The following is a 27,354-nucleotide window of genomic DNA, read 5'->3' as shown; positions in this document are numbered from 1 at the left end:
TAAAGATGAATAAAAGTCCTGATTGAGGTTGGCATAGTTCATGCATGACAGGGTTAATAAGTTCACATGACCACCTCATTCATTAAGTCCTGAAAACTAAAAGGAATCAAGAGATCAGTCCACGGAGGCGATACAATTCTTGAAATGATTCGAGTAACTGCAGTAACCTAGGATGACCAACAGAAAGCTGGGTTAGATTATTTCAGCCTTTGTTGTGTGACAGTCACCTGCACTACGCTGGCAGCAGCTTAACCCTCATAATGTCCTCCACACACCTGTGGTCCTCTGGGGTCAAAAATGTCCCCACTTCATTTGAGTGTTTTTTAAAGTACAAAGTATAAATTGTCAATCAATTCAGTGTTACACCTTAGTTTAACTTAAGACCAACACATTAACACAAAATTTACCCAACATTTTACATTTTAGGGCCACCAGACCTTGTTTACATAAAGTATCGTCTGTTTTTGAGCAAAAATAAAACAAGACAATAAAATATTTAAATGTTTAGATTATTTTGACTGTCTGACTAACCACAGAGTGCTGTATGTTGAACTTTAGTGAGAATTGTTTGTTTTTTAATCATTTCAAATTTTTAAATGGCAGCACATAATCACAGCTGTGGTCCCATTTCCTTTGATACGGGGCGATCGTGGCTCAAGAGTTGGGAGTTCGCCTTGTAATCGGAAGGTTGCCGGTTCGAGCCCCGGCTTGGACAGTCTTGGTCGTTGTGTCCTTGGGCAAGACACTTCACCCGTTGCCTACTGGTGGTGGTCAGAGGGCCCGGTGGCGCCAGTGTCCGGCAGCCTCGCCTCTGTCAGTGCGCCCCAGGGCGGCTGTGGCTACAATGTAGCTGCCATCACCAGTGTGTGAATGGGTGGATGACTGGATATGTAAAGCGCTTTGGGGTCCTTAGGGACTAGTAAAGCGCTATATAAATACAGGCCATTTACCATTTGATTGATACTTAATTACTATGAAGTGGATTTTCCCCCACTTTTAATTAAAACTTAATTCAAACATTTTGACACAATTTCTTTATTCCATTTCAAATTTATATCTGATAAAACTTTATTTATACAATGTTATTGTATAAATAAAGTTATTGTATATGTTATTATAAAATGTTTTTGTTTTTGCATAAAAAATAAATGAAATCATCAGTTATCGTGAGGATCGTTTCACAACCAGAGTCGGCTGCTTTAACAGATGATCACAGACGGGTTTATGTCAAAGTTAATTTAGAAAGCTGTTTTTAAACTACTTCAAGTTTTTTACTGGCAGCACATAATCACACCTGTGGTCCTCAGGGCTCAAAAATGACCCCGTTTGCTTTGAAGCAACAAGTATAAAATATCATCCATCTCTGTGTTTCAAGGTTTTATTCATCTTTATTCCAACTCATTGCCTGACAGTTTTCTATATTTTGGCATGGTAGGAGGGCATGAGTCTGAGTGAAGGCAAACTTTCATGAGGACAAAGGCGTGTCCATATTTGACCCAAGTGCAGGAGGAAGCTCAGGTTTATTCCTCTGCACTGGTCCCATCATGGACAGCATTCTTTCTGCAGTTGCAGGCCAAGGGGCATATACAGTAAACAAGCTGTTACAGGTGATTGTTTTCTTTTGGAAACCTGCAATGTTAGGGACAACTCGTGTCCTGACTGCAGGACAGACGGTTTGCCATCGCACAAGAGCATGTTCCATGTACAGCTGGACCTGCATCACATGCTGCCCATGTTTGTATCTCATAGTTCCCTGGTTTACTTGGATGTTCTGTTGGACAGAGTCCTCTGAAGGGGACTTGGTGCTCATACAGTCACATCAGTACCAGGATCTTACATCACAGCAGGAGGAACACCCACTTGTTCCATACACCTCACAGGAGCACGTTTGTGTCATGAACGACGATCATCTATTGTGTCTTTATCAAGAAATTATGTCCTTTTTGTGCTTCTATGATTAATCTTGTGTCACCTTTAAAACTTCTCTACCAGACTCAGGATGTCGTAAACTGATCGTTGATTCTTCCTCCTCATTTTATTAGAGGACAATATGTGCTTTGTTCTACTGGTCATTGCTTTGCACAACATGGTAAAAAAATGTACTTTTTTCATACTTTCTGTGTATGTATTATTGTAGGGTCGACCTTACATTATGAAGCACTTTGATGCGGCTGTTGTTGTGATTTGGCGCTGTATAAATAAAATTTCATTGAATATAGAGCACCTTCCTCCTCATAGTGCTGCCTGTTGTTGTTGTTGTTGTGGTTGTTATGACCAGTGCTTGTCCCCACACATCAGTGATCCAAGATCAAAGATGTTTGAAAGCAGTATGGTGTGAAAATATGGTTCTTTGCAACACTTTGTACTTTGGGGTCATTTTTGTCCACGAGGACCACAAGTGTTATACAATCCAATAAAAACCCCATAAATAAATCAAATTACTTAAAACTTATTCCAATCATGCATAGCATAGTAATGAATAACTTCTGTTATATTCAGACCATCTGATGAATAAAAAACACATTTTTGATAGCAAAAGATTTATTTTCGGTTCAGAAATGACACAGAGAGAGCCCCGTCAATCAGACGACCCCTTTTGAGCAAGCATCCTGAGAAGGGTGGATCCAGGGTCACCTGGTCCGGCTCGGTGAAAATCTTTTTTGAAATTCTTAAGCCTAATCTTAAAAGTACAGAGTGTCTGTCTCCCAGATTGAAGCTGGAATATGTTCACACGTTTCCTTGATTGATGGCATCATCATTGAGGTCAAGGATAAGAGATTAAGAATAGAAGATGGGAGGTTGTTTGGAGCATGAAAGGAAACTCACCTAACTAAACAGGAAATTCAGAACTATAGATGCTTTTAAAACATGTATGCTTCTGTTTTTTTCCTTACCTCATTTCAATAGAACTCTTTGAATGTAGTCTAAGGAGCTTGCAAAGAAAAGCGTCTGGACTTCTTTAAGTTGCTTGAAGACGTTTCACCTCTCATCCGAGAAGCTTCTTCAGTTCTGAGGTCAAATGGTGGAGAGTCCCAGATATAAACCTAGTGGGAGTAATCTTTGAATGTATACAAGTCAACTAGAAGCTTTTTCAGATGATGATATGATATGTTTGTCCCTCTTCTTCTTCTACTTTTGTTGTTTCTGACCCTGGTGGGTTGTCACAGGGACTGTGTCAGAGGCGGTTGGTCCTGCAGGTGGAGGTATGTGTGGATCAGGTTTATTGCATCCCATGCTTGGATTGGGATCTGGGGAGGCTGTTTGTGCTCACTTTGGATGGTGTGATGGGCCGTAGTGTACTGCTGGGGTAGCCCCCTGTTGTGTGGGATTTCAGGTGTTTATTCTTTAACACTTTGTACGTGTCAGAATAATGTCTATGTAAACGGCAAGGCCAGAGCAGGACACTGTATTACAAAGTGATAACCAATGCCCCACTGCCAGTGGATTTAGATGTTACAGATAAAATGGTCTCAATAGTTTTTATAACTGACTGAAGTTTGGATGCCAAACAAAGCTAATGTATATTTAAAAATCTGATTATAGAACACAGAAGATTTTGGTTACAGTGTTGAACACTGGTAAATATTAAATGGAAATGGTGAAGTGAACATGTTAGCACAGAATCTCATTGGACTGGCTGACCATCAGGCAGCTTGTCTCAGTCTCCCAGTAAATAAACTCGTCCCTTTTTCAGTCTCTCTGATATGATTTAGAATGAGCGCGAGCATTCAGCTCAGTGTCTTTGTCACAAATGAGCAACCTGCCACATTAACACTCACAGTTAGCTCAAAGCTCCAAATCTGATCATTACGATGAGCTAGTGCTGCTCTCATTGCAGAGGCATCTGTACGTCCTTATTCTCATGGTCCAAAGAGAGAAAGCATTTTCTTCTCTTTAACCATTACATTTATCTTCTCTGCTACGCAGCCATGAAGTGCCTCTCACCCAGCTTAGGGTTCATCAGTCAGCTGTGACATCATGTGACAATCTCTAGTCATCCATAGATCACAGCAGATTCTCCATATATTGATGTTTCTGAGCAGGAGGGCACATGCTTTCATTACCACTAATCCCTGAAGTAAGGGTCCTTTTCCATTTCCTATGATTTGACTTCCCTTTGTAAATCATCTGAAGTCAGAGCGGGTAAGCACAACAAAGTAACAGGTACATATGAAGAGCATAAACACCCAGAGGAGAGGCATTACATAATCCTGATCAGTGAGAAAACCACAGTTACAGCAGGAGGAAACCATCCGTGGTGGCATCTCCAAACTGTAGCCTAGTACCTCCTGGGTCACAGACCAAGACTTCAAGGTTATTCAGTTCTGCATTTAAATTTTTGTAGCCACATTATTAAAAACATGCACCATTGCATTCCAGTCATTTTACTGGTGAAAAAGCTGCACAGCATTTGAGAAGTTGGGTGGTGTACCACAGTTGAGTACTGCGCTCCGGGAGAGTGGAAAAGCACTTTAGAAAATCTGTCCGTTTACTGATTAACCCTGACAATTCTGATACCAGCTGTCACAAAAAGAGTAGCTGATGCTAAAATTCTCATAGTGGGATTGTTTTAGGACATATATGCTAATCTAATTGATTTCCTCACAGCTTTGCAGACTGTGGCTGTATTCCCCGAGGCGACTCAGCGTAGCTGCGACCAGCTTCCCTCGTCCTAATTGCAAAGTTCGATCTATAAGGCCAGCTAAACAAAAACTGCACTCTTGAATTATTTATTTAGAGTTAGAAAGTTATATTTCCAAGAAAATACTACAAACATTTTTAGCAGAGTGGCAAAACATTCTTGAGTCATCACTTTTTCAATTTGTTCCCTTTCCAACCTCAGCAGAAATAAAGGTTTTGTTTTTGAGCTTAGTGGAAATGTGGAGGAATTTTATATTCAAATAAGGAAAACTGCTACGCATCACAGTCTGACAGACACAAATTATTTACATATAAGAACGTAGTACAGTGTCAGCACTCTGCAGAAGCAGATTCAAAGATGCTCCACGTTGCTGTGAGTTATTGAAAAATCTGCACCAAGGTACAAAAACATGGAAATATTCAGGTTGGGCCTTTATTATGAAAAGCACAGGATACCAGCAGTTTCAGCTTCTTTAAATAAAAATACAACAACAACAAAATTACATATATTCTCAGTCAATTTTATTAAGTTCAAAAGTATTTCACAATTAAATGAGCTGTTTAGCAATTCTTTACAGGCTGACATCATCTGTCCTTGTCAGAAATAACTGTTCCACTGAAGAAAAGGTACACATACAGCTGGGAATATATGCTCACTGATCAACTGGAGATCAGCCAAAGGATAAAATGTTTTGTCGTGATTAACTTTGAGTGGAGCTGATAGAGCCAAAGCCGGATAGTTTAAGGCCGGGTCTGCAGAGTAACTCTTTGCACAGCTTTGTCCCGCCAGGCTACATTTTAACATGCTGAACAGTTTGGCAGTCATTGGCGTAAATGCTAATTATTCCAATGTTGTTCATTTAGCACCAGTCTCATGTAGACGATTGTGGTTAGGCGTGATCCATCTGTCATAACCTGCACATCGCACCCCGGCAGCATCATAAGCAGCTGAGGTAATCACAAGCCAGCAAAACAAAATCGCTGTCCACATATTTAGTTTGAATACAAATGTAGATTTCCAATTAACAATTATATTACAAAAGTTTAGAAAAATAAATTAAAGCATTGCACATCCTTGATAAGATAAGCATCTTATACTAAAACGAATCAACATCATCTTCACTTCTTTACTGAATAAAAGAGTCATTTTGTGTTTTGCATGCTGGCATGCACGCTCCACGTCCCTGAGTCACTTGAAACAACGATGTTTTATATTATTTAAGTCTATCTTTATTACAGTATTTGTCTTGCACATAGCAGGTGAACACAGCTATTCTGCTTGATAGTGTGAAGTGCCAGCACAAGACAATTACTTTTGCTTTCTCTTTCCAGTTGTGTAGGCTAATTACCTCACAATGTAAAGTGGCCTGAGGAAATCGTTGTTGTGAATTGGTCCTCTATAAAAAAAAACAAAAAAACTGCATATATTTCCTACATGCTTGAAATGGGAGGTTTGCAAAATGGTGAAAACTGTAAACTGGCACTCGGTGTCTTCAACTAACGGCCTCTAAAGAGCAAACACTCAAAGCATCACTGCAGGTTTTAATCAACTCATCATTATAACTGAAGTTATTACTACATGTGGTGATTAAACACTTCCTTTTAATCAGGCAGTTGTTTGGGCAGCAACAGACGAAGAGGAACGGTGACATTTTAGAACACGTTGAGAACTGTAGCTTTAGAGTCCAAGCCAATGGCGTTTCTGGCTGTGCATCGGTAGATGCCAGCATCTCTTTGTGTTGGATTCTGGATGATGAGGGAACCTTGCGGAAGGAGGTACTTGTTTTCAAAGAGCTTTGGCTTTGCATTGGCAGCCAGACGAATTTTGTCAGGTGTTTCCCATGCTACCTCAACTTTAGGGATGCCAGTTGCTACACAGTTTAACTGAACAGCAACTCCACGTTTAGCATAAGTCACAGAGGGAGGGCCGTTAGTAATTTGAGGTGCGTATGCTATTACATTTACCACAGTGGAGAGCAAGGAGCTGCCATATTCATTACTAGCTCGGCAAACGTAGGGACCCCGATCGTGGACTGACACTTGTTGAATGGCAAGGGTTCCATTGGGCTGTATGGCGTATCGCCCAGCTCTCTGTGGTCTGCTGAGGACGACTCCACTAGGCAGAGTCCATGCTAGTCTGAGTGCTTCACCAGTGGTTTGACAGTGAAGCCAAAGGTTTTCCCCATTCATGACACTGACAGGGGAATTATATCTGCTGTTGATCTCTGGTTTTTTTCCTGGGGACAGTGTAACAGTATGCTCCACAAGCCCCCTTGAATTATGTATCAGACAGCGGTACATACCAGCCTCAGCCATAGAGGGGTTGCTGATGATCAGCAAGCCGTCAGGCTGGTGGAAAAACTTGGAGAACCGAGCACCACTACGCAAAGGTGTACCACTGGGCAGGATCCAGGTGACAGGCAGTAGTATTGAGCCCTCAAAGGAGCAATTCAAAGCCACAGCATTGCCTACACTCAGTGACTGAACATTTGCTTTGGGAGCTCTAATTTGTGGCCTCTCATCAACTGTCTTCACATCCAAGTTGACCACCAACCTGACCTCTCCTCCTTCATTACGAGCAATACAAACCAGCTGCCCCGAGTCTGTCTCCTTGGGTGAATGGATTTCTAAGGTACCATTCTGATGAACTACCATTCTATTGCTGTAATATGGAGCAGAAAGGGTCAAATTTCCTGGCAGAAGCCAAGTGATTCGAGGGCTGGGGTTTCCATGTACATTGCAGTCCAGCAGCTTTTGCTGATTCTGAACTGCGGTTACTTTGATAGCATTCAAAGTTCCTCTTAACCCACTGATCACTGGAGGTGTTATCAAGACTTCGAGTCTGGTAACTTCACGGTCCTGTCCTGCATTGTTTCTAGCTATGCATGTGTAGTTACCTTTATCAAAACCTTGGATCTTTTGAACTACCAATGTCCCATCATCCAGAACCTGGTATTTGTCTAATGCAGGGAAAATCACTTTGTTTAAAGGGGATAACCATGTGATGACTGGCGCTGGTTCACCTTTGGCATTACATTTCAGTGTAGCTTCATTGCCATAGAAAACGCTGACAGTCTGTGGGTCTTTATTTTGAATTTTCGGTGGGGAGGGTGCAGCTTTGATCTTGACTCTGACCTTCATCTCATCTTTGCTATGTTGGTTTTCCGCGTAACATGTGTAGTCACCTTGTTCTGGCATGCGAACATTGTTGAAGTAAAGTGTCCCATTGTCAAACACCACATACCTACATGTAGTTCCAGAAGAGAAGGATAAGAAATGGTTACTCACTGTTACACTTTCATGACTGGATTCATTGGTTGGCAACAAAGAGAATGTATTAAATTAATACAACATATATAATTACATTATTTAAATTTAAACTTCACATATTCATGTCACATGAAGTTCTTTTCTTACCAAAGGAAAAATAACTAGTGATTACACCTGATGTTTCAGTCTGACTGAAATCTGTTAATTTAATTAAATTTCAGTTAATTTCTATAGCGCCAAATGACAACAACAGTCGCCTCAAGGTGCTTTATATTGCACAGTAGACCCCTACAATAATAGATACAGAGAAAAACCCAACAATCATATGACCCCCTATGAGCAGCACTTTGGTGACAGTGGGAAGGAAAAACTCCCTTTTAACAGGAAGAAACCTCCGGCAGAACCAGGCTCAGGGAGGGGCGGGGCCATCTGCTGTGATTGGTTGGGGTGAGAGAAGGAAGACAGGATAAAGACATGCTGTGGAAGAGAGACAGAGGTTAATAACAGATATGATTCAATGCAGAGAGGTCTGTTAACACATAGTGAGTGAGAAAGGTGACTGGAAAGGAAAAACTCAATGCATCATGGGAATCCCCCGGCAGCCTACGTCTATTGCAGCATAACTAAGGGAGGATTCAGGGTCACTTGGTCCAGCCCTAACTATATGCTTTAGCAAAAAGGAAAGTTTGAAGCCTAATCTTGAAAGTAGAGATAGTGTCTGTCTCCTGAATCCAAACTGGAAGCTGGTTCCACAGAAGAGGGGCCTGAAAACTGAAGGCTCTGCCTCCCATTCTACTTTTAAATACTCTAGGATTTCTCTAGGATGGTAAACTGTTCACTGAGAGAGAAAGAGCTGTGCAGGAAGTGTGATTATGTTGTGGTGGAAGCAAAACAGCCAAAGTCAGAGGGAATTAACGATGTTTATCAAACATGAAGATTAGTTTGGATCTTCTTTTGCTGCTGGTTCAGTGAATTTTGGATGGAGAGAGACAAAACCTGCAGCATCAGAATCTGTGAGACGTCGGCCTTCAGCACCGACGGCGTGCCTGTTTACGTGCGGTCGGGTGAACGATCCACGCTCTGTGTTTATATCTTTGTGTGGTTGTTGAAATAGTTTAGTGAGCTTTGAGCACTAGAGACTCGACTAATCGTTTCCAAGGGAGTCTAGTTTTAATGAAATGAGACCAATGACATAAGACACCTTTCAACATATTTATGGGGTAGTTGCAGACTTTTCATAAGGCAAACTAGCAAAGCTATGTTTTTAGTCATTTTTGTTTAAATGGATACAATTTATTGGAGCAATATTGTACTTTTAAATAATTCATTTACTTGCTCTGTAGCTGCTCTTGACCCCATGGTGGCAGAATTGTTTAAGTTACAGTTAAGTCGAGTTCTTGCAGCAAAAGGGAAAGCACAGAGACAGAAAGAAGATTAGCTCGGTTTTCTGTAATAATGCCCAGAAGTTCATGAAACAGTTAAAGGAAGATGGATGTTCAGTCATTTCTCTAGTGACTAGGTTCCCACACTCACAGATCCTTCTGATAAACAAAGCATCACCACAGAATAGAACTTCATTAACCCTGGAGAACCCATGGGGTCGGATCTGACCCCATGGGTTCTCCAGGGTTAAAAATGGTTAAACTTCCATCTACACAGAAGAACTTGGATCAGACAGCACAAATGCTGGCTGGTGAAGGTGTTTTCCCCCTGTGTTAGACACTGGGAGCACTTTGTAGAAGTTAAAACAGCTCGTACCTGCGACTGCGCCCCTCAGAGACACCATCGCTCTGTTTGACTGGGTTAACCATCGTGCCATCCGGCAGAACCCAGCTGATCTCCGGGTTGGGGAGGCCAGAAGCCACACAGTCCACCGTCAGGTCCCCACCGTACAAAACCTCCTGACTGGATCTTTGCTGCTTCTGTTCGATCTTGGCTGGTCTGCTCAGCACGTGTACCCGCAGCAGCACGTGGTCGTCGCCCATCTTGTTACGAGCCACACATAAGTAATCGCCACTGTCCTTGTCAGTCACTGGATGAAGGCTAATGCTGCCATTGGGAAACACTTTGATTCTCCTGTCAAAACTGCAAAAAACAAACAACCAAAGTTGATGCATATGATTAATAATTAAGATTGCTTTGAATGATTTCTAATGACAACACTTAGTTTGAGCATTTTGTTTCATTACAAGATTTACGTTTCACCTGTACTGAGCATCTACTAGCTTCTTAGAAGGTGTCCTCCAGAGGATTCGGGGCTCTGGCTGTCCTGTTGCCACACAGTTTAGTAACAAACTACTCCCATAGATGACATGTGTTCTTTGGGGTGATGATAAGGTGATACTGGCCTTGGCAGAGGACAGATTCTTCCTTATGTTCAGGATCACAGTTCTCCTGCTGGATGCCACTGTGTTACTGGCTGAGCACTCGTATCTCCCAGCATCTCTTTTGCCCACACGCTGTATGTAGAGAGTCCCATTGGGGAAAACAATTAGGTTCTGTCCAGTGTCTAAGGATGCAGTGAGCTGTGCACCATCAGGTGTAAACCAGCGAATAACAGATGGAGGGGAACCTGTAGCAGTGCAGTGGATGTAGGCAGGGCTGCCTTCTGAAATGGTGGCAGTCTCATGATGTGACTGCTGAATCACGGGTGGCAATGCTCGGACATGAAGACGTACTGAAACAGAGTCAGTTCCAGCTGCGCTGCTGCCAATGCACTTATAAATCCCTCTGTCTGTATAGCGGGCCTGGCTGATCCGGAGGATCCCGTTATTTCCAACAACTACGTGCTGCTGAGACGGAACAGAAACGGAACCAGCAGCTACATGGACGTAGTTAGGGAGTACCCATGTGACCCGGGGCGCAGGATGCCCTTCCACTTTGCATTCCACACTGACTTTGTCACCTAGATGCACAGTCATTTCTCTGTGCTGAGGATGCAGGACCCGCGGAGGCTGAGACAAGACCACAAGGTTGACCAGCATCGTGTCCGTGCCGTACTGGTTCTGCGCTGTGCACAGGTATTGGCCTCCGTCTGTGAGCTGTGTGCTCCTGAGGATTAATGTACCATTTTGGTGGACCTCAAACCTCTGGACCCTGGTGTTCTGAGGAATATTCGCCCCTGCAAAAGTGGACAGACACAAAATGCACAGTCTTTTCTCAAACACAGAATAAAATTTAAGATGAAAATAATTGAGAGTATAAAATATTTAGCGTAAGAGAAATTGATGTCACATTTACATAGTGTACAAAAATACAATAAATGAGAGGACTTATTGAAAAATGCAAATATTTTAGTGTGATTGCCAACCGTGGAAAAAAACCCCGTACCATATAAGAGCAAAATAGTTACTTTTAATTATGAGCAGGCTAAAGGCCCTTTTAAAAACTCATATCATAATAAAGTAAGTAAGTAACATAGATTATAAAAATGTTACAAAATTCAAGACTATAACCATAATCTTACAAGTGCATCATCTACATCATAGCATCGTCAGTCATGGAGGTTATATGGAAACACATCTACAGTAATAAGGAATGTCTGAACATACTGATATGCTTGCAAATGTTGCTGATAATCTGCTATTTGATATACTATGTGCCAATATTTCCAATAAAACATCTTTGCAAGCTATATTTATATAAGTCTGCAGGTAGTTACATTTTGCTCTGGTTAACATTTCACTACATCAAAATATTTTTGGATGTTTCCATTTGAATAAATAAATGATATGTTTTCTATTTTCATAGCCATGTTTCAGCAGACAGAAGTATGATGGCTCTGAAAATGTATGGAAAAAAGAATGAATGAGGTTGAGTCATACATACCACTAAGAGCTTTGGTCCATGACAGGAAGGGCTTTGGGTCACCTTCGGTCTCACAGGGAAGTTGAGCATCTGTTTCAGCTTTAACAGTGAACGTCTGGAAATGAGTCTTAGTTATCCTTGGCTTTCCTCTTGGAACAGATCCTTGTGTAGGTACCTGGTGCTTCCTGGACACATTGTGAGTACTTGTTAACAGTGTCCCTCTATGCGGATTCGTTTGGACTGTAGCAGTCGGAGCAGAGGTGACCGACTGTAAGACGATCTGTCTGCCAGTCAGACGTGTGCTAGTTGGTTTGTGGTCTGCCGACTGGGCTGTGGGCTGGAAGTTTAATTCTTTCCGTGGCTCTGATATGTTAATGATGGGGTTTATTTGTTGGTCTTCATTATGGCCGACTCTGATCCGGGGAGTCTCCTGCATGCTGGTCCTCAGTGAAGAGTCCATCTTGGCTTCTGTGGAAGATATTTTGGGAAGTGTGGTATCCACTGTCACTTTGACACGCATTATAGGATCAAGCCTCGGAGTGGCAGGAGAGGTAGGTTTTGCTTTAAAGGTACTAGCAGTAGAAGGAAAAACATTTTCATTTAGAGCTTCTTTAAGATTCTGAGCTACCTTTGAGGGTTTACTTTGACTAGAAGTATAATGTGAATTTTCAGGTACTGCAGAAGTCTGTGTAACACCCAGAGCTGTCTCCAAATAATCCTTGGAAAGTGTGCTTGGTGTCACAGTCAAGTCACTGGGAGTGTACCCAGAGGTTGTCTTGATTACTTGGTCGATCAAAGACGTGGAGGATGGGGACAGCGGTGCCAAAAACCCCTCCCCACTCTCATTCAACAGCATCCCCTCATTAGTTGTGTACTGCTGGCCCAGTTGGCTCTCCTCCACATTGCTTTGCAGTTCTAAAGTGTTGGTGGCGTAAAAACCCACCAACAAGCTGTCAGAGCTTGGCAGAGGTCCAAGGTCACCCATAACACTTGACCTTTGTGTCTCCTCAGGAAGCCTAATAGGTGGAGCAGGCGTGTTTATAAGCCTCTGCAAAGTGGCCGGTGTTGGTGCACTGAAGTGCTCTAGTGGACAGTCTGAAACTCCAAAGGCTGCTTGAGAGGTTGTCTTTGTATCACCCACTTCTGGAAAAGTTGCTGGAAGCGATGGTGCCGCTAACGTGCTTTTTAATAATGGCAGATGGCTGTCCTTTGTTTGGAGGAAAGAAGCTGGTGGGGAGGAGGGTTTAGTGGCTGCCTCGTGGTCGTGCCTGGAGGCTGTGCTTTCTTTATGACTCAGTTTTCCTGATGACGCTTCTTGGCTGCCAGTGAATGGAACAGTGGTACTGGGATTGGTTGCTGTAACTTCTGAGGAAGCTATTTTTAGCAGTGTGGAGGGAGTGGTCTTGACAGTTGCTGGGACAGCTTTGGCAGGTGTGATGGCCATAGACGGGACAGATTTCACAAGCTTTTGTTTCCTTCTGTTTGGCCTCCTCCTCTGACTCCCATTCCTTCGCCTGGAATTATGTTGTTGGAGGCGTGGAGGGGATTCAGAGCCTTCAGAGCCAGTTGTTGGAGATGCCCTTGCTACAGACTGCAAATCATCAGATTTTATGACAGGCTCACTAGGATATTTTTCTTCTTTGCTTTTCGTTGATTTGTTTGGATTTACTGAAAGGATCCTTTTCAAAAAGGGTTCGTTATCATTCCTCGAACTGGCAATAACCTTTAGTCTATCTGTATTGACATGCCTCTGTGATTCCTTGGACCAATCAGCTGTTTTATCCTCATTAACATCTGTGTTTGTGAGCGACTGCCAGAACGTGACAGCATACAGTGGAACAGATGTGGCCTGTGGGGAAAACACACTGTTTGAACTTGTGTGTAGGTCTAAGACCGCATCGTTGGATGTCTGTGCTGTTGTAGCTTGCACGCTGTGTGCGTTGTCTATAATGTTGCTGTTAGATGTCACACGTTGTGTGGCCTGGTCTTGTACATTTTGTTTATCAGTTTTGAACAGCGGATTGTGTACAGGAGTGTGCAGCGTCCTGAAAAAACCCTGCCGTGCCTGCTCAGTCACACTGTCTGCTGATCCTTTAGTAGCTTCATTTGACTGCGTTGTCCCCTCTGCAGCTTTCCTCTCTGTTGTGTGCTGAGTTGGGACTGGTGTCACAGCATTTTGAGCCTTTCTATCTCTAATCTTGGCCAAAATATGAGCCCATTTCTGTGGATCTATTTTACCTTTCGATATATTAATCCTCCTTGTGTTGTCAGTAGGATTCTTCCTGTCTACAACACGCGATCCTCTTGGTTGCTGAAGCATTGGGGGCTTTCGCCAGAAGTGCCTGGACGGGTGAATGCCCCTCCTGCTCGGGACCACACCTCCTGGAGTTCTCCTTCTCAAAGGCTCTAGGTGGCTCACTGGAGCCCCACCCCGAGTGCCTTCAGTGTCCCCTGATGCTTCTTCTGTGTCTTCTGTGGGGATTTTAATTTGAGTGTTGACTCCTGAAGCTGACTGAGGTGTTGCTGGAAACTTCCTGAAGTTGTGCCTGATAACAGCGAGTTTTGTGGCCAGTGTATCCACACCATGTTGATTCATGGCAACGCATTTATAATAACCACTGTCTAATAACTTGGACTGTGGAATATGTAGAGTGCCATTGGAATAGACTAAAGCTCTGGATGAGTTGGCTTGGAAACTCACGATGCTGCTGTTTGGCAGAATCCAGTTAATTTCAGCATCGGGGGAGGCAGATGCAGTGCAATGCAGGGAAATAGGTTTGCCTACAAATACCTCACTAGGTTTGATTGATGTTTCGTCCCTCGGGGGAGGGCTGGAGGATTCCTGCACTGTCAGATAGAACGGCAAGACAGCAAAGTCTTCGTGAGCCCTGGCGATACAGTAGTAACTTCCTGCGTCTGTGGGGCGGACAGCCTTAATAATCAACGTTCCACCGCGGGACACAGACAGTCTGTTGCCTGGACTTGAGTACGGTGCCTCCACTTTGGAGCCATCTGGCAGCATCCAGCGAATAACTGGTTGACCTGAACTGTGCACGCTGCAGTTCATTCGAGTTTGCTTTCCTAGGATAGCACTGAAGACTTTATGACTGGTGTTTGTTGACTCAATCGTGACCCATGACCTCTTCTGTCTTTGCACCTCCTCCGTCTCCACCATCTCTGAGAGCTCTGTGCTCATACTCAATTTTGCCATCCTGGCTGACGACTGAAGCCGGTTCAGCTGAAGGTTCACAGATGTTTGCAGCAGCCATGGTGGTTGGGCTGTTATATTAACTTTGAGACCTGTGTAGTACAGGGCATCTTTCTCAGAGTCCTGTCTGTACATATGGGTTTGATGAAGGTCTTTGCTTAGAATAATTTCCCTCTGTAAATGTGCTGGCACACTGCTGTAGTATGCTATGAGCCTCCACAGTTTTTCATATTTTTCTCTATTAACTGGACAGTCCAGATCTACCGCCACTGTGATGTTGGTCAGCTGAGGCTGACTGCTCTGCTGCCAGCTGATCTTGGTAAGCTCATTAGACTTGCTAATATTACACATCAGATCCAGCTCATTCCCATGTTCATCAGATAGGCCAAACGAGAGATTTCCAAATGGTTCTATAAAATCCTCTGTGGTCAAAACCTCACTCTCAACATCCTTAGGTGTGGACATCCTGTGAGGAAAGGTGATGACGGGGCTTCTGCAGACCAGGTTCTCCGCATCAAAGAGGTCCTTTCTCTGGAGGTGTCTGGGAGACGAGCACATGGGACACAGCTGGCCACTAGGAAGGGTCCTATCCTTTTTACATTTTACAACACCTGGGCAAAGAACAGAGCATGAGCGTTATAAAATCAGATCATCACGTCTCTTTGAATATTTTATGCATTTTGAGTCTTAGTTTACTTTAACCATCACAAAAAGAAAGCTCTAAATATAAGTGCAGCGTACATATTAAAAATACCACCTGGAAACTTTTTATTCCAGTCATGGAGCCGCCTCATGCTGCAGTCACAGATCCAAGGGTTTCTATGGAGGTACAGGCTCTCCAACTGGGGCATGGTCCCTACCAGCCTGGAAGGAAGTGTCACCAGATCATTGTCTGACAGGTAGAGGTGCCTCAGAGTTGAGACATGAAAATGGCTTTTCACAGTGAAGGTGGTGAAGGTGTCTGGGTGCAGCTGCTGAAGCTGGTTGCCCTCCAGCTGCAGCAGCCAGAGAGAAGTGAGGCCCTGGAAGGCGTCTGGATGGATGTACTCCAGCTGGTTGTGATCCAGGTGTAACCTGGCCACAGACCACAGACCGTGGAGAGCGTGCCTGCTGATCTCCTTCAGTTTGTTGTAGCTCATCTTCAGCATCTACATCAGTGAGCAGGGAGAACAGAGAACGTCTCTATTGCTCATCATATTAGAGTACTTCTAGTTTCTGCTGCATTGAGACATACATGAACCAGGCATCAAGGTTCAGCATCAAGGCACATATACATCATACAGTTTGTATGTCAGTGCTTTGTTTCATTAACATTTCAGGGAGAAATTTGGGATTTAAAATTACACAATTTTTACTTCATATCTTACAAATTCTTAGGAAGAATCAGGAATTTGTCCAGCAGATAAAATGATTATTAAAGTTGGATGTCTTTTGTAAATTTCGATTCACAGTTTGGCCCAGGTTCAGATATCTTTTGCTTTTTTATTCCTAAAACTAGACTGTGTGGATAAATCTAAGATATTTGCACAATCTCATTTAAGTGCTCGTGTTGAATTAATCAGTAATATGTGCTGACTCTTTTGCACATTAGTAAAATAGTTATTATTGTATTAAAACCGAGCATTTTAGGAGATATAGGCTTTATGTATACACTCATAATCATATGTGTATGTGAGATACCATATGAGAGATTATGAAAGGCTCAGACTAATATGGATTCATCATTAAAATTCACTGTTTTGCTCAAACAACAATCCCCCTGCCACCATTTATTGATTTAGGTCATTGCACCTGAAGTGAACTGAGCTCCGTGAACGCTCCATCAGGTAGCTGGTGAAAGTCATTCCCATGAAGCATGAGCATCTCCAGCTTCCTCAGGCCCATCAGTGATTTGTCAGTGATGTTATTAATTTTGTTGAACCTTAAATAACAAAACCAGAGTGGAGAGGATAACAGACATGAAACCAACTCATGCACTTCCTAAGCCTCGGTCTTTACATAAAGCATTTCACTGCATTAAGTGTTTAATCCAGTCACTGACAGTTTAATAACCATGCTAAATCAATGCTACGGATGCCAGAGCGACTGACCCCAGGTTCATGTGTTTCACGTGTTTGGGTATAGCTGCTGGGATGGTGAGAAGGGAGCGGAAGGTGCAGTGGAGCTCGGTGGGCTGAGGGCAGGAGCAAAGTCGGGGGCAGAAGCCACAAGTGGCAAGAGGAACAATAATCAGCACCAGCAGAGTGTTTAGGACGAACTGAGAGGGAAGATCCATCTTCATCTGCGGGATTATCCGTCACAGCAGCTGCCTGTAAAGTCACTATAATGACAGAACAATGAAAAGAGTACAGAAAAACCCAGCTGCTCACTTTCTGGTGAAAAGGCTCGCCTGAGATGTCAGTCATAATCTGTCAAAGGTCAACTTTACTTTCAGCACTTTCATCCCCCATGCATGACTTTGAGGCTCTGCTGAATGATGCACATAGCGCTGAAGTAAGGTTTCATAAACGTCTGCTTGAAGCACTGCAGTCAAATGCAGATATCCTTACCTCCTCTCCTGCAGGGGGGCTCCTGTGTCCCATTTTAACGACACTGTTAAAACCGAAACTTTAAGATGACGTGCTGCAGAAAACCCCAAAAAGCAAAAACGATTTTAAAGTACAGTCCTCCTGATCACTGACTGCTTTAAGCAGTGACCTTGGTTGTGAACCTCCGTCGGGGAACGAGCGGTGAGTCTCCTCCGCTCGCTCGGCGGAGACCCGACAGGAGGAGGGGCCAGCGAAGCCCGTGGAGGAGAGCGTAGACGCTGAAGGACGGAGCAGCGACGTCACACCGCTCTCTAACAACTGCTGAGTGTTTAGATATGCTTCGTGAGTCATACTGAAGCTATTGGGAAGTAGATCAACGCTGGAAGCTGAAAGAATGAGGAGGAGAAACTGTTGAACTACACAAACTGAACAAACTTTGACATTTAGTTCTGAGGACAGATAATGTAGTGGTACAGGCCAGGTCCACAGAGAGACGGGGAGTCGGGTTTAAAAGCATCGCGTCGGGAAACAGTGAAGAAATGAGTGAAAACATGAAATGATGTTGGTGAGTGCAGAACTGATACAGTGATGCCCGTTTTTATTTTCAGCCACAGGTCTTAAACCTCGTGTGTGTTCTCCGCTGTAGCAGTGAATCCATAAAAGTAAGGCTTTTATGAAAACACTGAGTAAAAATTGCTTCATTGAAAAAGCCTAAATTTATAGTTGAGTGTTGAATATTCCACAGTCAGCATGTACAAAGTGGCATGCTGACTGTGGCAGAGACGCAGGAAGCACAGAGGCTCAGTGTGAGTCTCACAGGTCTGAATGTGCCTGAAGCCGTTCACACTTCTTTGATCTGCTGCTCACTAGTTTTTATATGTTTGACACCTTTTCCTGCCTGATGGCCGTTCACACTACACACAGTCAGTAAGCAATAAACAATTCAAGGACAGAAAAATGTCTATTTTTCGCTTTCTAATATCTAAATTTCAGGCTTTTAAAAACTACAGTTATTAAAAACAAAAACTGGACAGTCGTCTGAGCTCTCAGAACGTTTTCTGTAATTTTGCACATTTATTTCTTACAGTTTAAGTCCAAAGAGTCGTGCTGACAGATTTCTTTCTGTGTCACAGCAGCTTTTTCTTTATCACGTAGAGAAACAATTAAATATGAACTGACAGAAAGAGGAGTTTCACTGGTCCAGCCTACTCAAGGTCAAACTGACCAGTAGAACCAGTGCTGCCAGCATGCTGCAGCTCGCATAACTGAACTGGTTCTTAGATAGTGCTTTTCTACTCTACTTTAAGTGCAACTGTGTTACATGCCAAACGTACTTGTAGAAACTGTAGACTGTCACAGTGCCAGCAGTAATCCCTCTTCCCCTCCAGTGTAAGGAATTAGGAGTTAGGCCAGTTCATTGTGCATTATTATAAACATTTCAAATCCAATTGTTTTGATTAGAAGTCGAAGATAACAGAAATTTTGATGCAGTACTGAGCGTCTGGGTTTAGCTGATATTTGCATGCAGAGACAGAAGAACCGAAAGGTGGCATTACTGCTCGGTTTTCCCTAAACTCAAGCTGAATATAAAGAAAATGTAAACTAGTCATTCACACTGACTCATACATATAGGGCACAAAAAAACCCAGCAAACAGACAGACACGCATACAAGGCCTACTAAGAATGGGCCATAAACAAAAACACATAGAGAACACGCTGAAGCTCAGGCTTTGTAACGTGGTGGAGAACAGTGGAGGTGATGGAGCTCCCTCTGTTCCTGTTGCTTTTCTAACACAGTTGAGCTCATGGTTGATTCTTAACACCGGTGACGTTTTACTTTTAGGTGTGTTTCAAGTTTTCTTACAATCATTTGCAGCAGAGATTAAAAAAGACGACTTTTCACTGCATTAGAATAAATAATCTGACACTGTAAGTTCTTCTAAAAGAAACTGAGAATCATGTTTAGGCTGTATGTTTCTTTTTATTTTAGGGCCCAGTGTTTTCTGGTTTGATTCAGTCCTCTCATCATTCATTAACATTCAGACGAACTACACTGAGTTAGCTCATGGACACTGTGAATTGAGTAGAGCGGTTTTGGCCTCTGTCACATTTATTAGTATTTTTGCATATTTGTCACACTTACATTTTTCAGATCATCAAACTAATTTTAATGATAGATAAAAAATATTAAATCCTGGTTTCAGTTACTATTAAAGAAAAAACAAAGCCATATGTATCCAGCCCTGTGTGAAAGAGTAAATCCACATATGAGGTCTTTAATAATCAGCCAGCATCTTATCCTGTTATTGTAGAAGGTTTTTGCCCGTTTCTTTACTCGAGCTGGTCCCTGCTTGTTTTTAAGATTACGCTTGGCCCTGCTCTTCTTCACAATTACAGAGCAATCTCCAAATCATTGCTACGTTTATTGCTAAGATTTTAGAAAAGGTTGTTGCTGAGCAGCTTACAGATGTTTACTTGACAAACCGTCATGTTTTGTAGCACTCATTCTACTGAAACTGTCCAGTGACATTTTGATGCAAAGCGATGCAGGCGAGTGTTCAGCTCTGCTCATGTTGGACCTGACATCTGCTTTCGATACCATTGACCACCAAATTTTGCTTGATAGGCTGAAATATTGGGTGGGTGCATCTGCTTTGGAGCGGTCCACATGTTATGTGTGTGAATGATGCTTTAAAGTAAAAAACAATATATGCAGCATTTTCTTCATTTTAGATGTCAAAAAGTATTTGCGGCTCCCAGTGTTTTCTTTTGCGTGGAAACCGGGTCAAATGGCTCTTTGGGTGTTAAAGGTTGCTGACCCCTGAGGTAGAGTATAAAGATGCTATATGAGAACAAGTCACATGATGAAATGAGCATTTCTCTCCCAGGTCTATGTCACTGCTGCATGGAATCACCTTTGATCAACACTCTCGATCCTTTTTCTTCTCCTCACCATAAAGCAGCTGCTGCCCACCCTGGAGCCTGGTTCTGATTAACGTTTTTTCCTGTTTAAAGACTTTTTCTTTCTTGCCACCAACAAGTGGTCGCTCATATAGGAGATCGACTGGTTGCTAGCATTTTCATTCTAATATCATAAGGTCTGCCTAACAGTAATAACACAATGAAGAATCTGTTGCTGTGAATTGTTGGTATATCAGTACAAATAAACTAAACTGATCATACAGGCTCACGATGATCAATGTTCAGATGTTCAATATCTTGATTAAAGACAGTGCAGCATTCAAACTGAATACTTCAATCAAACCAGACAGGCGGTCTTGGAAGGTGAAGCTGGTTTTATGGTCGGCGTGGTGCACTCCCTGCCAATTCAGGGACTGCCAAGCTGCCTGCAGCGAGCTGGTGAAGGCAGTGTAGAAAGTGTGTGGTACAATGGGTGATGCTGCTGTTGGTCTGTCAGCCAGCCACCGAACGGTTCTAACATATAAAGAACTGAAGTGAAATTTAGTGGTATAAAACAATGCAATACCTCTGTATAGTGCACGCAATAAATTAGATTTTGTTTCCTTCAGTTAGTTGGATAATACACATGTTTGCATTGAAACTTACAAAAAAATTACAATATGTACCAAGGTGAGCTGTGCGGCAGGCAGGGGTGGGACCCAAACGCAGGACTCTGACAAGAAGAATTAACTTACAGTTTCAGCTTTATCCACTGGGAACTTAAACTCAAAAACAAAGTAGAAAGAAGCAAACAAAGCAAAGACTCTGGACACTACAAGCTCATCACTATACATAAACAAGAGCCCATGAAACACTCACTAAACACAGCTAACGTGGCAAACAGGCAAAGACTGAAGACTTAAGTACACCTACAGGAAAACAGCGGGATGGGAAACACAGCTGGGGATAATCATGAGACAGAGGAAGCAAAGCTGGATACACTGACACAGGACAGCAGACTACCAAAATAAAACAGGAAACACTAAGACAGAAGATAAACAGAGCAAGCCTGAAACAATAATACTAATGCTACTATTATTCTTGCATAAGTTTGCTAAACAAGCCAGCTGTTTGTTCAAAGTGGGAATACTGTTTTAAGTCTCTCCTAAATAGCAAATTACCCGTCGTAACAAACATACACATAAAAGTGAAATCTGAGATACTTTGACTCGAGTAAATTTGGATATTTTTAAGCTTTAATTAATGTCAAAGATGAACCATTTTGGTACGTAAACTATATTTCCTAGTTATTCTCTGTGACTGCATGCAGTGTACTAGTTTGGCATTTTTCCCTAAAAACATCTGTCATGGCTACAATTTTACTTTGAAAATAGTGAGTGAGAATAAAACTCCTGATTGTGGACTGAAAAGCTATAAACCTAGAATGAAAGGAAACTTACTCTAAAAGTTAATAAAAAGGAATGATCATGAAAAGACCAGAAGTCATGTTAGAGAGTTGTGAAGTAAACTGCTATAAATGTCACAGCTTGAGTCGCCTCCTCCACCCCTCCCATTTTAACTGTTATGGATCAGGATCTTACACGAGGTTATAACCAGTCTACTGAAAAAGACAAGGCGGAGAGAGAGAGTCAGACAAGGTCATGCTGTACAAGAAGACATGTGTTAACATTTGAAAGTATGTGTGAGGGTTACGAGGTCATAGAGAGTTTTCCATCCAGCAGTGAGTCACTTTTTCCTCCCCTCTCCTTCCTGCAAAGCTTTTTTCTGCAATGACTTAAAGTTCAACCAGTCTTATCTATTTCTCTACATTTTTTCTAATATCTGGCTTGGTTGTTGGAGGACAAAATCTTGTGGATGTGTTAATAAATCTTCAAGGATCCTGTTTCACATTATGCTGCTTTTCCTGCAGAAAGAATGATGAAGAACTTATCCCTTTACCTTCTGTTGGCTAGTCATTTTTGAACACAGGAAGATGGGATGCCGTGGCAGAAATTGAGGATTTCATCTTCTAAATTTCCAGCCATTAGGTTTCCCTTGGCGTTTACATAATGGCAAAGTGTCCAAATACTCTTTAGCACATGCTGTGGGACTGTTTTCTGAGGTGAATCGTCATAAAAAAGTCACCCTGAGCATATAGAGTAGAAAAGCCAAATGTCTGAGAGACATTTAGAGTGACTGTAAATGCAGGAATCCTCCTGATGCTCTTCAACTCTATCATTCTACAGGCTGGGCCATTTATATGGATACACCGTAACAACATGGGAATGGTTGGTGATATTAAAGTCCTGTTTGTGGCACATTAGTATATGTGAGGGGGCAAACTCCTCAAGATGGGCGGTGACCATGGTGGCCATTTAGGAGTCGGCCATCTTGGATACAACTTTTGTTTTTTCAATAGGAAGAGGGTCATGTGACACATCACACTTATTGGTAATGTCACAAGAAAAACAATGGTGTGCTTGGTTTCAACGTAACTTTATTCTTTCATGAGTTATTTACAAGTTTCTGACCACTTATAAAATGTGTTCAATGTGCTGCCCATTGTGTTGGATTGTCAGTGCAACCCTCTTCTCCCACTCTTCACACACTGATAGCAACACCGCAGGAGAAATGCCAGCACAGGCATCCAGTATCCGTAGTTTCAGGTGCTGCACATCTCGTTTGTTTCGCCCATTCATTACACTAATGCCACTCTCCAGTGACATGCGGCGAGTGCTACACTGTGGGCTCTTGCTGAATGATGCTAGGACAGCCACTGATGTTTCTTCATTAGTCACAGTTTTCTTGCGTCCACATTTTGGCAAATCCAACACTGAACCAGTTTCACGAAACTTAGCAAGCAGTTTGCTGACTGTAGCATGGGAGATGGGTGGTCTCATAGGGTGTCTTGCATTGAAATCTGCTGCAATGACCCGGTTACTGCGTTCACCAGATATCAACACAACTTTGATCTGCTCCTCACGTGTTAACCTCTTCGACATGTCAATGGCTGTGACCAAAGAGAAACTTGTAAATACTCATGAAAGAATAAAGTTACGTTGAAACCAAGCACACCATTGTTTTTCTTGTGACATTACCAATAAGTTTGATGTGTCACATGACCCTCTTCCTGTTGGAAAAACAAAAGTTGTATCCAAGATGGCCGACTTCTAAATGGCCACCATGGTCACCACCCATCTTGAGGAGTTTGCCCCCTCACATATACTAATGTGCCACAAACAGGACTTTAATATCACCAACCATTCCCATGTTATTACGGTGTATCCATATAAATGGCCCACCCTGTACTATTGCGTCTCTCTCTCTTTTATACAAGTGCATATTCAGTCAAACTTTTTCCTTCATTTAAAGCTGAAAAGTTCCTAAATCAAGAAAAACCAGGTAAATAATTCAAAGGGTTACAATAAGTTCCAACTAAGCACAAAGAATGCAGATACCTTAAGTAGGTAAAGTAAATTATACTTAAGTACAGTCAAAAAATGATTCCTACTTGTTACTGTTCTGCTACCTAGCAAAGTAAACTGCAAATAACACAAAAGGTAACTGATCTCATGGCCACTCGGGCAGGTTGAACTCAAATATTGGAGTCTAACATAAAATTTGACAAGTTTAGTAGTTCATACAAAAGGAATCGCTGGTTCAGGCAAAGATAAATCCAGAGTTCAGACAGGTATTTTCCACAGAAGCTCCTCTTCATCTGTTGGGTTTAATGGCAGTTGGCAAACCAGCTTAAAGGTGTATTACTGCCACCCACTGGATCAGGAATTTGACAGAAAAACAGACACGCTTATTACAAATCGCAAATTCCATCAGTTGGCCATAGATTTCACATTATATTTATTGTAAAGTTTTATGAAGACCTGAGTCCTATCCTGAGACGGGTGACTGATATTTCTTATTTCGGTTCTTGCTCACTTCCCATGACCATCATGTTTTTGAATTTTGTATGAGTGCGTTCCTGTATCGATGTCCCAGTACTTCTGCCATATTTGCTGGATTTGACTATAACTTTTAACATAAGCTTTGCTCAGTGGTGTCTGTAAATCAAGTGATTGTAGTTTCGATGATTGTTTTGTCAGTATATCCACATCCTTGTTTCCTTCCACACGTACATGTGTGGGAATCCAAAGAAACTCAGTATTTACACACCTATTGTGCAATCTTTGCAAACTATAATATTTTTCATGTTAGCATTTTAGTTGCATGTTTTCCCAGACCCAAATCATTATCAATAATTTTATAACTTTAACTAATAACTTTTTGGATTATTTCTTTCTGCCCACTGCAAACCAAGCATTATGACCACCAGCTCTACTGTTTACACTGATGAATTATCTGCTAGTCTCTTCTTAATAGTTGAGGGATGAATACTGCAGGACCAATCCACCCAGACCTTGGATCTCGTGACCTATTTGTAAATAGGTAAATGTATCACTTTATCTGTATAGTGCTTCTTCATAAAACTCTGTGCTATATACTGAACAAGTGTATAACTGGACTTTCCTTTTATTGCCTTTTGTCCAAGGATGGTGTGACAAACACATAAGGATAAATAGATGAGTAAGTGACTGTTGAACAATACATGCTTTACAAAATATAAAGTAAACATAAGCTTAAAATAAGCATGAGCGTAAATGCAATTTGAAGTGCTGAAAGAAACAATTTTACATGCATGAACTTGTACCTGAGGCCTACAGGCAGAAATGTAGAAATCACAAGAAGTCCAGCAGTCAAACATATGCTGAGTTTGCACATGAAAATGGGGCTCTTTTTGATAAATGGTGTCCTACTAACAGAGTTAGTGATGATTAGTCCCTTTGTGAGTTAATGCTATTGGAGGACTTTAAGAATTCTTTACCTGATGGAGTAATAACGTTCTCAAACGAACAGAAGGTGATGTCAATGTCAAAAGCAGCTGTGGTAGCCGATGAGTTTCTGTTAACAGATAAAAATGTGTTTACCCCTTTTTCTCGTCCAGGCAAACCTGCACCATTGTATCCTGCACAGCTTGAGTCTAGTTGCCCCTCCTCTAGGCCAGTAAGACTACCCTCACCTCCACATGGTGAGCGTTAATGCTTCTACTGCCATAAAAAGGATCATCTCATTGCAGAGTGTCTGGCATTAAAGCATAAACAGCAACCCTCCTCACAACCAGAAGGGGTGGGACTGATTAAAGCCCTTCATCCTAAAAGGGAGTAATTTCACTGACTGGGAATCCAAAAGATCAGCAACTGGTGAAAATACTGAGAGACACGGGGCCTCTCAGTCCGTCATTAGAGAAGTGATCTTACCATTTTCTGAAGAGTCATTCTGTCAATCAAGTGTCATTGTCCAGGGAGTAGAACTGGGATCTCCACATTTTGCATTGCCTTTCAAAGGTATTAACTTCATCCTAGGTAATGACTGTGCTGGAGGCAAAGGCATGTCCGTTCCTGAAGTATTAGACAGACCCAACCCGAGTCTGGAGTCTACCTCGGCTCAAGACCAGCCTCTGTACTTACCCAGTCAGAAAAGTGTGACCCTGACTTGGCTGATTCTTTTAAGAGGTCAGATCCCCTCGGCACTTACAAAACATTTCTTCTGGCCAGGTCTAAAATTGGATGTCATTTGTTACTGCTATACATGACAAAACAAACTGACAAACCAAAGAATCCCTCTGGCTCCCCTCGGTCCTGTCCCAGTAGCAGAGGAGCCATTTCAAAGAGTGATTGTTGACTGTGTGGGACCTTTACCTGTCACGGGGTGGAAAGGGACAAGTTATCTAAGTTTTTTTACTGTGCATGTTTTTGTTGTGTTTTATCTTTTTAATGTTTTAATATTGTACATTGGGTTATTTTTATGAGTTTTACTGCATGTTTTAATGGTATTTATTTGTTGACTTGTCCTGGAAAGACTCCGCCCCTACCTGATAATAAACTGATCACACCTGCGAGAGATCCCAGAGAGGCCAATAAGAGGGCCTGGCAGACCACAGGAAGCAGTTCGACCGAGAGGCAAGAGAGGACCGAAGCATGAAGGCACCCATGAGTGTCACGGGAACCCACGAGAGCCTGAAGTGACACGGAGGCTTAGGAGATGAGGCCTGAGACACATAAGACGGGTTGGTGCTTGGCGTTCCAGGGCACGATACAGCACCAGCGACTAGGGACGCGGAGCGAACAGTTGGACGGCAGTAGCAACAAGAGCCCAGCTTGTGCACTGCGGGAGAGCAGAGGCGGCGAGACAGCTGGTGCCGATTTGCAGTTTTAAAGAAGCGGCGGGCGGAGTCGAGAGCTCTGCCCACCCGGGGTAAGTCTTCGACTTATCCCCTTTTTACGAATGAAAACTGCCGAAAAGAATAGTGACTGCCGCTCCCTCCCTTTCTTCAGCGTACCAGGACGCGGAACGCGGGGAGGAAGGCGAGGACTCCGCTGGGTTTCCCTTTTATATCACTTCGCTGGATTTCTTAGTTCTTTGTGACTTTTATACCGTGGCGGATGCCACTGGACTTTTAATATTGTGTTTTATTGATTTTTATTGTGTTACCCCTTGGCCAGGGTTGTTTTAATTCATTTTACATTTTTAACTATTTAAATATAATAAATTATATTTTAATTATACAGTTTTTTTAATCGTGTGCTTTCCCTTGGCGGCTCCACTGCTCTGTCCGTTTGGAGGAAGGTTTCCTTCCTTTAGAAAAAACACTGTGGAAATAGAATCACCTTCCCTCCGTTACATACCTAAAACTGGATTTCAGTTTCTGTTGACAGTTATGTGTGCTTCCACCAGGTTTCCTGAGGCAATCCCACTACGGAGGATTACGGCTCAGATTGTTGTCAAAGCTCTGGTGAGATTCTTTTCAACCTTTGGTCTGCCTAAAGCTGTGCAAACTGACCATTGGTCAGTGACCAAGGCACCAACTTTAAGTTGAGTGTTTGACCAGGCCCTTAAAACATTAGGCATTGAGCACATAACCCCTAGTCCTTACCGTCCTGAGC

The 27,354-nt window shown here is 42.5% G+C and overlaps 1 protein-coding gene and 1 long non-coding RNA gene across 3 annotated transcripts; one reads left to right on the top strand and one right to left on the bottom strand.

Moving 5' to 3' along the window:
* Window positions 1-4,877: 4,877 nt before the first annotated feature.
* mxra5a (matrix-remodelling associated 5a) lies at window positions 4,878-17,666 on the bottom strand. Its single transcript, XM_085397757.1, has 8 exons — window positions 17,476-17,666; window positions 17,017-17,246; window positions 16,718-16,847; window positions 15,684-16,074; window positions 11,740-15,537; window positions 10,117-11,032; window positions 9,670-9,996; window positions 4,878-7,885 (listed from the first exon to the last, which is right to left on the bottom strand). The coding sequence occupies exons 2-8, from the start codon at window positions 17,205-17,207 to the stop codon at window positions 6,295-6,297; spliced, it is 7,344 nt and encodes a 2,447-aa protein (XP_085253883.1). The 5' UTR covers window positions 17,208-17,246; window positions 17,476-17,666; the 3' UTR covers window positions 4,878-6,294.
* A 95-nt stretch (window positions 17,667-17,761) lies between these two features.
* LOC146642961 (uncharacterized) lies at window positions 17,762-26,908 on the top strand. Of its 2 annotated transcripts, none has more exons than XR_014909573.1 (3): window positions 17,762-18,019; window positions 24,720-24,799; window positions 25,356-26,908. It is a non-coding gene; the product is annotated as an uncharacterized LOC146642961 (long non-coding RNA). The 2 variants fall into 2 exon arrangements; XR_014909572.1 differs by having other exon boundaries at window positions 17,762-24,799; window positions 25,356-25,439; window positions 26,270-26,908.
* Window positions 26,909-27,354: the final 446 nt, after the last annotated feature.

The sequence above is a fragment of the Rhamphochromis longiceps genome, linkage group LG23 (assembly GCF_057381845.1).
Source record: "Rhamphochromis longiceps isolate RC_006_pf linkage group LG23, R_longiceps_female_GT1.1, whole genome shotgun sequence".
NCBI lineage: Eukaryota > Metazoa > Chordata > Actinopteri > Cichliformes > Cichlidae > Rhamphochromis > Rhamphochromis longiceps.
This window is presented reverse-complemented; position numbering and strand designations above follow the sequence as displayed.